Here is a 12,094-nt window from a genome sequence, read left to right on the forward strand (position 1 = left end):
TTTTGGAATTATAGGGATGCTGGCCTCACAGAATTTGGGAGAATCTCTCCCTTTCAATTGTTTTGCAGCTTGAGAAGAATTGGAGTTAGTTCTTCTTTAAAAGTCTGGTAGAATTCAGCAGTGAAGCCATACTGTTTAGGCTTTTCATTGTTGAAAGGGTCTTTATTATTGATTCAATTTATGCCTCAACAGACCAGTAATCAAGGCAGAAAGACATTGAAAACCTAAATTTTGATAGATTGTGTATAGTACTTCCTGATGATTCTTTTTATTTCTGTGGTATTTATTGTTAAATCTACTTTTTCATCTCTGATTTTGTGACTCTTGTTGACTTCACAATTGACACTCTTATTTATGATGTCAGTGATCACCTGAGGAAGGCTATGGAAGCCTCTTGAGTTCACAAACTCTGACAATATTTAGACAAGGCCATAATCAAAGTGGAAGTTCTCTCCTCCCTTCAGAAAAAGGTACTTCTTTGGCCCCTTTTTTCCACTGGGATCTCACACATAGAAATCTTTCATGTAGGTCATTTTTTGCCATAGTGTCTTGTCTTTCCACACCTGAGATACTCTCATGGGCTTTTTAGCCAGATCCAAATGTCTTAAGGGCTGATTCTGAGGCCAGAGTGCTGCTTAGGGAAATATCATTCTATGAGCCTGCTGTGTGTCCTGCTTCCCATGTTGGATCGTTCTCTCCTTTTTAAGTGTATCAATTATTATTAGCAGAAACTTGGTCTAATTTATGTGATCCCTTTGACACTTAATCCTATCTTTATGATCAGTTATAAACTTAAACTGATCACTTTAACTAGTAAGATGGTATTGGTACCTGCCAACTTAATGGGATTTGGAGTCCCATGGCAAGTTTTTAGCATTACCCTTAGGGGTAAGTCCAAAGGAACATGAGCCGAACTGTACATCTCCTCCCTCTCTTATTCCCACTCTTATATTTAACTGGGATTGATTTTCAATTGGATTTAAACACCTAAGAATAATTCTGTGTTAATAAAGAGTTCAACCAATGGTATTAAGTAGAAAAAGAAAACACTAAAAAGAATAAAATAGTAAGCTGTTCCTCGACAGTCAGGACAAAGGCTGATCAAATCATTGCTTCTCATAGTGTCAGTTTCACTTCTACAGGTTTCCTTTCAGGTGCTCAGTTGTCACAGATCAGGGAGAACATATGATATTTATCCCTTTGGGACTGCCTTATTCCCCTCACATGTTTTCCAGATTACTACATTTTGTTGCAAATGACTGGATTTCATTTTTTTTTTTTACCGCTGTGTAGTATTTTATAGAGTACATATCCCATAATTTCTTTATCTAGTCTTCTGTTGATGGGCATTTAGGTTGGTCCCATGGCTAAGCTATTGTGAAGTGACCTACAATAAACATTGAGGTGCCAATAGCTCTTTTATTTGCCAATTTAATTTCCCTTGGGTAAATCCAAGGAGTAGGATGGCTGAGTCATGTGGTAGGGCTATATTCAGGTTTTTGAGCAATCTCCAAACTGTCTTCCATAGTGGCTTTACCAGTTTGCATTCCCACCAACAGTGGGTTAGTGTGCCTTTTCCCCCACATCCTCAGTAGCATAGGTTGTTAGTTGATTTCTGTATGTATGGGGTGAGGTGAAAACCTCATTGTGGTTTTGATTTGCATTTCCCTGATGGCTAGTGATCCTGAACACTTTTTCATGTGTCTGTTGGCTGTTTGGATTTCCTCTTTTGAAAAAATGTCTTTAGTTCCTTGGCCCATCTCTTAAGTGGGTTGTTTGTTTTGTTGCTGTGGAGTTCTTGATCTCTTTGTTGCTCTTCATCTTGCTGATCTTTTGTAATGTATTTTCTTGGATTCATTTTGTTGATTTCTTCTCTAATTTGAATTATTTCTTTTCCTACTAGTTTTGGGTTTCATTTGCTGTAGTCTTTCTAGATCCTTGAGATGCATTGAAAGCTCATTTATTTGGTGCCTTTCCAATTTCTTGATGTAGGCACCTATTGCTATAAACTTTCTTCTAACACTGCTTTTGCTGTATCCCATAAGTTTTGATATATTGTGTTATCTTCAATTGCTCCCAGAAATTTTTTGATTTCTCTTTTGATTTCTTCTATGGCCCATTGTTCATTCAGGAGCATGTTATTCAGTCTCCATGTGTTTGCATATGTTCTAGAGATTCATGAGTTGCTGATTGGATTCCAGCTTCAAGATGCATGGTATGATTTCGACTTTTTTGAATTTGCGAGACTTGCCTTAGGGTCTAGCATGTGGTCAGTCCTAGAGAAAGTTCCATGCACTGCTGAGGAGAATGTGTATTCTTCAAGTGTAGGATGAAAAGTGCTATAGATATGTTAGGTCCACTTGGTCTATAGTGTCGATTAAATCTGTTTACCTGTTGATTTCATGGCTGGTTGATTTGTCCATTGGTGAAAGTGGAGTATTGAAGTCCCTAATTCCACTGTATTGGAGTCTAAGTCTACCTTTAAATCCCTTAATATTTCTTTTAAATAATCAGGTGCCCTGTAATTAGGTGCATATGTTTATAATAGTTACATCTCCCTGTTGAATTGATCCCTTAATCATTATATAATGCCCTTCTTTGTCTCTTTTAACAGATTTTGTGTTAAAGTCTATTTTGTCTGATATTAAGATGGCTATGCCAGCTCTTTTTTGTTTTCTGTTGGCATGGAATATATTTTTCTGGCCTTTCACTTTTAGTCTGTATGCACCTTTTTTGGAAAGATGTATTTCTTGTAAACAGCAAATAGATGGGTTTTGTTTTTTAATCCATTCAGCCAGTTTGTGCCTTTTAACTGGAGAGTTGAGGCCATTTACATTCAATGTCACTATTAATAAGTAATGACTTGACCTGGCACTGTGGTGCAGTGGGTTAATGCCCTGTCTTGAAGCCCTGGCATCCCATACGGGTGCTGGTTTGAGACCTGGCTGCTCCACTTCTGATCCAGCTCTCTGCTATGGCCTGGGAAAGCAGTAGAAGATGGCTCAAGTCCTTTGGTCCCTGCACCTGCGTGGGAGACCCTGAAGAAGCTCCTGGCTTCAGATCAGCTCAGTTCCAGCCATTGCAGCCAATTGGGGAGTGAACCATTGGATAGAAGACCTCTCTCTCCATCATTTGTGTGTGCCAGGGGATTCCAATACAATCCCATCAAGGTGGCATGTACCAATGCCATCGCACTAGTCCAAGTGATCAATTTCAGTTCACATTCGATGGCTTGGATAGGTCCAAGAAACAAAGGGATCACACAAACAAGACAAGTGTCTGCTAATACTAACTGATAGAATCAAAAAGGGAGAGAAAGATCCAGCATGGGAAGTGGGATACACAGCAGACTCATAGAATGGCAGATGTCCTAAACAACACTCTGGCCTCAGAATCAGCCCTTAAGGCATTCAGATCTGGCTGAAGAGCCCATGAGAGTATTGTAGGCATGGAAAGCCAAGATACCATGGAAAAGAAAAAAAGAAGACCTAAATGAAAGATCTCTGTGAGTGAGATCCCAGTGGAAAGAATGGGGCCATCAAGGAAGGAGGTACCTTTCTCTGAAGGGAGGAGAGAACTTCCACTTTGACTGTGACCCTATCGGAACAAGATCAAAGTCAGCGAACTCTAAAGGCTTCCATAGACCTGGCAACTCATGACTAGAGCCTAGGGAGATTACTGACGCCATGAACAGGAGTGTCAAATTGTTAAGTCAGCAACAGAAGTCACTGTGTACTTACATCCCATGTGGGATCTGTCCTTAATGTGTTGTCTAATGTGCAGTGATGCTATAACTAGTACTGAAACAGTATTTTTACACTTTGTGTTTCTGCGTGGGTACAAACTGATGAGATCTTTACTAATTATATACTGAATCAATCTTCTGTATATAAAGATAATTGGAAATGAAAAAAAAACCTGGTGTTAAATTGGAAATGGCATAGAAAATTAATTAATTTTAAAAAAAATATTATGTAGGATCTCTGCCTTTAATGTGCTGTACACTCTTATTTAATGCTATAACTAGCACTCCAACAGTATTTTTTTTTTCACTATGTGTTGCTATATGGGGGCAAACTGTTGAAATCTTTACCTAATTTATACTAAACTAATCTTTTGTATATAAAGAGAATTGAAAATGAATCATGATGTGATTGGAAGGGGAGAGGGAGCGGGAGTGGGGAGGGTTGTGGGTGGGAGGAAAGTTTTGGGAGGGGGAAGCCATTGTAACCCATAAGCTGTACTTTGGAAATTTATATTCATTAAATAAAAGTTTAATAAAAAATATTAAAAAAAAACAAAAAAGAGAAGACCTCTCTCTCTTTCTGCCTCTCCTCTCTCTTTGTAACTCTTTCAAATAAATAAAGCTTTAAAAATAAAAAAGATAAGTAATGACTTTGCCCTGCCATTTTTCCAAAGATTCCCAATTTATACTTTGAACTTCATTTGATCTTTTAGTGAGAGATTTTCTTCCTTTACCTTCTGTTTCTTTGTTTTTGTGTGTAACACATCTTTAAGCATCTTTTGCAGGGCTGGACGAGTGGTGCCAATATCTGTTTTTTTATGAAAGGTCTTTATTTCACAACTTAATTCAGAAATGAGAGCTTTGCAGGATATAATATTCTGGGCTGACAGTTTTTTTCTCTCAGTACGTGGGCTATATCTTGCCATTCTCTCCTAGCCTGCAGGGTTTCTGATAAGTCTCCTGTGAGTCTAATTGGAGATCCTCTGAAAGTAATCTGGCATTTATCTTGTGCACATTTTAGAATATTCTCTTTATGTTTCACTGTAGTGAGTTTGATTACAACATGTCAATGCAAGGATCTTTTCTGGTTATGTCTATTGGGATATCTGTGTGCTTCCTGTACTTGGACATTTATTTCTTTCTCCATGCCTTCAGGAACTGCTATAACCTGAATGTTGGTTTTTTTTAAAAGTATCCTGTAGATTCCCAACAATATTTTTTAGATTTCTAATTTCCTCTTCTTGTCTTTGGTTTGACTGTACACTTTCCTGTGCTTTCTTCTAAGTCAGATAGTCTCTCTTCTGCCTCACTGATTGTTTTTAAGGCTCTCAACTGCATTTTTATGTTCTGTTGAATTCTTAATTTCATTTAGATTTCTCTTCAATATCTCAATTTCATGTTCTGTTGAATTCTTCATTTCCTTTTGATTCCTCCTTAAGATTTCAATTTCCTGGGAGAGATTTTCTTTCATGTCCTGCATGGATTTCAGTAGTTTGTGTGTTTGCTTTTGATTACTTCTGTATAATCTTATGATCAATTTTTGAGTTTTATTTTTTGCATTTCTTCTATCTCATTTTGTTCATAATCCAGTATTGAAGTGTCTTGTTCTTTTGGGAGTGTCATGTTGTCGTCTTTATTCTTGTTTCTTGGATTGTTGCGTTTGTTTGGCATTTGAGGAGATACTTGTTGGTCCCTCCCCTCGCTGTAGTGGCTTTTATCGTTGTACTATGATTCTGTAGATAAATGGATTGTCTGCATTCAGTGAATCTTTAGAGGCTTGTAGTGGGTGTGGACAGAAAGCTCTGTTCAGTTCTCCAGGGTTAAGGGCATGCCTAAGGTGACACATCCAGGTTTGGTGTGGTAAATCTTCTCTCTTTTTTTAATCAGAAGGGAAATAATTCTGGTCAGCTGAGATCTTCTCGATGGAGACCAGTGCCTGAGTGCTAGCCCCAGTGGGTATAATATTCTGCTCTGTCCCAAGGACCACACAAAGGATCTATATTGTCCTCAGTGTAAGTTCAGGTTCCCCAGCAATGTCTCTCACCAGGTAACCAGGACTGCCCAAGCTTGTGGCGTCTCCCACTGAGACTACTCAAAGTCTCACCCACACCATGAGTTCTCCCATACACCCTCAGTTTTTATTTTTTTTTTTTCACAGTCCCAGTTCAGAATCTTCACACAGTCACAAGCTCCTATCCCCCTGTTATTTCTCCCCACCAGAGTCAGGAGTCTCTGCTTGGCTGATTGCAGGTCACAGACACGAGCTGGCACAGCTGTTGTATATGTCCAAAATGGCACCCTCTCTATTGGCTTGTATGCCTTTGTAAGGTGATTGGAGACAGAAATGTGTCCATACCACCCCCCCCCCCTTTTTTTTTCTCCTTTAGTTAGGCTGGTGCACTTTCCTCCACAGGGCTTCAAGCCTCATTCCCTCTAGGATCTTCCTGCTGCTTTTCGCCAGTGGCTCGGGCTACTGCAGTCATGTCTCACCTCACTTTCTAGTGCTGCTGTATAGGCTCTCGGCTCCTGGAGTCCCAAGCCGTGGGCACCATGCCCTCCATGTAGGTCCACCGTGTCCCTCTAATTTCAGTAGTGTCCTCTGCCATTTTTTCCCTAACTCTTCTCTGAGACTATACTATCTCCACTTCTTAAAAACTATCTTCTCCTGGGCTAGAGTAGTAAGCTCCCTCCCTACTCCACCATCTTGGAACCGTCTCGCCCCCTTCCTCTCAACATAAGTTGGTGCCCAGCCCCCTGTCAACCCTCACAGCTAGACTCATTGGGAAATGTGGATTTCTCCTTGTGGTAGAATCCCCTGGTCACAGGTGCAAGAGCTACCTCAGCCTCTCCTGGTATCAAGATGTTGCTTTCTTCCTGCTGGTTGCTGGGCATCCTTTTTGGCGGATGGAGAGAAGTATGCTTTTTCTTTGCTGGATTAGGTGGTTACCTATATCCTACTAGGGATCCAGGCTGGCCTCAAAGGCAGTGGCACAGGCCACCACAGTCTGCCCTTACCTAACTCTCAGTAAGTGGTGTCTCTTCCAACCCCCCTGCTGGGGGAGTCCTGTGTGTCGACTCTTTCCGTGCTGCTCCACGGTTCCTATTCTTTCTGTAGAATTTTCACGGCAAACTTCCCTACAACTCTTCCCCTGGGAATGCACTTCGTCTGCTCTTTTTCTGTTATCTTTCCCTCATTTGAATCAGCATGTCTTTTCCCTATTCAGCCATCTTTGAAAAGATGCAAATTGGGAGATTCTGAGTCTCATTTCAATGAGACTTCTCAGGGTCAGACTCTGTCTTCAACATCATCTTGCACAATTATTTTCTATACACCTTGCTTAGCTCCTAGAAAAGTGGCCCTGAACTATAAACCAGCTGAGAGCAGAGTTACTTTTAATCCCGGGCTCTAATCTAGTGGTATAATATCCATGCATCAGCGAGAGTAAAGCATGGTACGAGCCAAGTGAATATATGGCACGCTGCAGTCTCAGGTCTAGGTGGGAATGGGCCGATGTCATAGTTAGTTCTCATTATTCACAGTTGCTATGCTCTGCAAAGCCCCACAAACACCAGGGTAGGAGTTATTGCACCATGGCTCCCTGGAGAAATACAGGATTAGGTTTCTCTAAGCCTCTGTTCACAACACTTTCCTTAGCTGCTGCATATGTAACCACGTGTGTTTAAAGACCCTTTGCTTAATAGATGCTGATTGACTAATACTTAACTCGTGGCCAATAGCACTGTAACTGCGATCTGAGAGAAGATGATCCAGTGCTCCATGTGGCACGTCCCAGTCATCTTGGGTAAAGATGACACTTAAAATCACCAAGGATAAAGGCCCCAAATGTGAAATCCATGGCACTGGGCACACCATGAAAAGGTGACTGGGCTACAGGATAAGAGCTGAAACAAGAAGCGGCATGTCACCTTGTATGGTCTCAGTGGGGAACGTGGGTGTGGCCCCGGTGTTTGCCACCCTGTGCCTGTCTGCAAATGACTGAGAGCACCGCCAATATTGCTTTGGGTTACAAATACATTTCGGTGAGTAGGAGGAGGCACAAACAAGGAATTTGCAGGTGAATGGGCGTGACTGTATTTTCCTACCTTTCTGGAGCATGTGCAGTACAGGCCAAAGGCTTCTCGCCTGGGTCAACCCACGGCTGTGTGGGCTGCACCGTACAAGGGATCAGGTAGATGGTGTATTCCCCCGAGTAGTCCTTCCTGGAAATGAGAAGAGCAGACTATGGGCATAGGGAAGGGCTGGTAGATTATTAACTTACCTGAAAAGCTGTCATTAAACAGACTTCACACTGTTTTGGTGCCTGGCATCCAAGAACTTGTCAAGCCTATAAATGACATTTTCAGGAACTCCTCTCTGTAGTCAGATGCTGTACCCCTGCAAGGGACTCCTCTCTGATCCAGAGGTGTTAAATAGTACTGGTATCCTTCACCCAACTCTGCTGAGAAAGGTATGCTATTGCTAAAACTCTGAAAATTTCAACAGAATTGGCTGTTTCCTTTAGACACCATGAAACTTGTCTAGTAATTTGTGTTTAGTGTTTCTTGTTGACGCCCTGTTCCACACTTCCCCTGATGCAAAAGCTTTTATTTACTAAGATATGACAGTGCCAAGTGTTCCTCTGAAAAGAAGAGTTGGCCAGTGCCCAGGACTCCACTGCAGAAGAGAATGGAAGCAGTGGCCCACAGAGCGCCCCCAGCCCATTGCACTTGTATTTGGCTCTACAGCCGTACTCTTGTGTGACATTGAAGAACAATACGCCCTCTCACTGGAGGTGATGCATTTGGAATCTCCCTGTTCATGGCGGGACCCAGGCTTTTCCAGGTCATGACTCTGAAAGCGTGAGGCCCTTGTGTCCCTCACCTGCATCATTTCAAATGACAGGCCGAATGAAAGGTAAACGAACATCCAGAAACGTTAGGAAGATTCTTCAACAGCCTTGGGAAACTGCCATCCATTGAAAGAGCATAGAGCTTGGGGCCGGTGCTGTGGCTCACTTGGTTAATCCTCTGCCTGTGGCACTGGCATCCCATATGGGTGCCGGTTCTATTCCCAGTTGCCCCTCTTCCAGTCCAGCTCTCTGCTGTGGCCCGGGAGGGCAATGGAGGATGGCCCAGGTGCTTGGGCCCCTGCACCCACATGGGAGACCAGGAAGAAGCTCCTGGCTTCGGATTGGCGCAGAGCCGGCTTAGTGGCCATTTGGGGAGTGAACCAACGGGAGGAAGACCTTTCTCTCTCTCTCTCTCTCTCTCACTGTCTATAACTCTACCTGTCAAATTAAAAAAAGAAAGAGCATAGAGCTATGGGTCTTAAGACTGTGAGTGATCTGTGAATGGTCTTTACTTTTGTTGGGTTGGTTCTTTGGCCATTTTAAAAGTCATATCTACTTGTTAGTAAAGGTAGAATACAGATTTGGCCAAAGAAAATAACATTTATGTAATATACCCTGGGGGGCAACTTAGTGGACTGGCATAGGCTAGAAACCAGGAGAAAAATCCAACCCTGGCTTTGCTGGTGCCATGGTATATGAGTTTAGATACACCACACAAACGCTCAGGGCCTTTGTTTACACATGCAGAATTCAGTGCAGGAAGGAGCTGAGAAAACTTGCCTCGTGAGCCCTTTCTTTCTCCAAATCCTGGCAGGAAACGAGACCTTGTACACCATATCTGAAGTACATGACATCAGACACATAGCAGGTGAACAGTAACCCTTAACAGAAATACTTCACGGTCCACGTCAGACTCTTGGTTTCCAAACCTCAGGTCAGATAATGTGGCTTCTCTGCTCCAGGCCTGCAGGGGCCCCTGCTGCACCAGAGTAAGAGCCCTGTCCACTCCGTGCCTTCCGAGACCTCCCTGAGTGCTTCCACCCCTGCTCTTCACCGCTCTGACCTGATCATCTGTGCCCCTCCTCCTGGCTCACTTCCCTGCAGCCACAGGAACCACCTTGCATTTCTCAAGCATGCCAGATATCTGCCTAGCCAACTCCTTCACCTCCTTCAAGTCTTTTTTTTTTTTTGTATGATTTATTTATTTGAAAGAGTTACAGAAAGAGACAGAAATCTTGCACCTGTTGGTTCATTTCCCAAATGGCTACAACACCCAGGTGAAAGCTAAGAGTTCCATCTGGGTTTGCCACGTGGGTGGTGGAGCCCAAACACATGCTACTTTGCCAGGCCAATAGCAGGGAGCTTGATTGGCAATGGAGCAGCCGGTACATGAACTGGCAACCCTATGGGACACAGGTGTCCGCTTTACCCAGTATGCCATGATGCCGGCCCCCTACTTCAAGGCTGTGTTCAAATGGGCCTTCCTCATGTGCTCTCCTGGGAACATCTGAATTTAAAATAAACTCCCATTTCAGAGTCCCTTGTTTTATGCATTTTTTCCATAGCACTTACCAGCTTTGGACATGTCCTACTTACTAAGTTTACTGTGTCATATATTCTTACTTTGTTAAGTGATACTGTATTTAAGTTTAGGAAACCTTTACTTCCTGATATATTCTAAGTGCCCAGGACCTTCTGTGACATACAAGAAACATTCAACAAATATTGGTTGACCAGATGAATGCAGGGCAGGTTGCATATTCTCCTGAGCCCTCAGTCCTTTCTCCCATTGCTAAATACTAGTTGGGATAGTTTCTGCACTAAACCTGCAAATATGCCCGATACAGACCTTGTGCAAAGTCATTAATCTTGTAGTCCCTTCTTGCCCTTTTACAAAGGCAAACATCTTGGGGCCGGCCCTGTGGCACAGTAGGCTAAGCTTTCACCTGTGTCACCAGCATCCCATATAGGTGCTGGTTCTTGTCCTGCCTGCTTCTCTTACAATCCAGCTCTCTGCCTATGGCCTGGGAAAGCAGTGGAAGATGGCCCAAATGCTTGGGCCCCTGTACCCACAGGGGAGACCAGGATGAAGCTTCCTGCTCCTGGCTTTGGATTGGCCTGTCACCCACCTTTGCTGTCATTTGTGGAGTGAACCAGTGGATGGCAGACCCCTCTCTCTGTCTCTTTTCCTCTCTGTGGCTCTACCTCTGAAATCAATAAGTAACATCTTAAAAAAAAAATTGCCTATCCCAAAATGAGTACAAGTTGCCCCAGTCCCCAGGAAAGCCTTGTGTAAATCCTCAGTCTCCGGGGCTCCTGTCCCTGCACAACTGCAGTCTGGGTGTTCTGGTCCTCTCGGTACACTGAGCACGGGGCTTGGTGATGTCTGCCTTTGCTGTTTGTTTGTATTTGATCACCTTACCTCACAACCAGGCACTAAAACCTGGGATGCTGGTGACTTAAGGGGGGGTCAGACTTGCTTTCAACTCTGGGGATGCTCACAGCTTGGTGACACAATGGGAGCAGCCAACAGACCATAGATGATGAGCCGTGTTCTGGTAGAAGCCGGGGCAAGGTGGGAGGGGGACAGCAGCAGAGCGCTGCTGTCAGCGTGGGCAGCACTTGAGTGGGGTCTTGGGAGTTAGTTTCGTGGGCGCGAAGAACAGGAAGGGCAGAGGGAAATACAGAGGGGCTGCTGGTGGCTGGATCTGGGAGGGTTGAACCTCATGTCCTGCATGCAGGTGTCAGCAGAGGACTTACGGGAGGACAATTTCTCTGCCTATAAATTGGGACAAAGTACACGAATCATCCTCCCTGAAGATGACTGTATGCTGACTTCAAAGGATTCTTTATACAATTAAAATATCTGCTACGTGAGAAAAATCCGTAATTAAGGAAGTCTTTTTGAAGATGATGTTTAAGATAACATGCCACTTCTTAACTGTGGAACTGGAAAAGGATTTTCTCATTAAAGGTCACTTTGAGTTTCATGATCTATTAAATAGAGGTAATATTTATCCCCTTTTCATGGTAGTCTGATCTTCCCATTCTTCCCTTTTACAAATGGGATACTTTTCTATTTCCTATGGTACCATTATACTGGGTATGGGAGAGGAATAAGTCTTGCTTGCATCACCAGGACTGGCACCTAGACCTAGTAAATGAACTTCCTAGATGTTGTATTGCTGTGTAATAGAGACAAAACATCTTTATTCTAAGGTTTCAGCTGGACATATTTCCCAGCGTCCTTTGAAGGTGGATTGCCACAAGACTGATTTTCCAGGGGGATGTGAATGGAAGGCATGAATGAGACCAGGAGGTGTGCAGCAAGTGTGAGCACTTTTTGGTTCATGCACGAGAAGTTGACCTGATCCAGATTTATGGCTCTTTGTGCTTGCTGGAGCGTTGTTTCTGTCTAACATAGAAATGCAGACTTCAAAGAAAAACCCCCAGGTCCCAAGCTCCTGCAAGCAGCAGAAACTAGGCCTGGAGGCCTCGA

At 43.2% G+C, this 12,094-nt stretch overlaps 1 protein-coding gene across 1 annotated transcript in view; it reads right to left on the reverse strand.

Moving 5' to 3' along the window:
* FRAS1 (Fraser extracellular matrix complex subunit 1) overlaps nt 1-12,094 on the reverse strand; it is a 308,843-nt gene that overhangs the window by 26,107 nt on the left and 270,642 nt on the right. The window contains exon 69 of the mRNA XM_062198919.1: nt 7,850-7,966. Coding sequence (XP_062054903.1) covers nt 7,850-7,966 — 117 coding nt within the window. The remainder of the gene's footprint in view (nt 1-7,849; nt 7,967-12,094) is intronic.

Source organism: Lepus europaeus, chromosome 8 (genome assembly GCF_033115175.1).
Source record: "Lepus europaeus isolate LE1 chromosome 8, mLepTim1.pri, whole genome shotgun sequence".
NCBI classification, from domain to species: domain Eukaryota; kingdom Metazoa; phylum Chordata; class Mammalia; order Lagomorpha; family Leporidae; genus Lepus; species Lepus europaeus.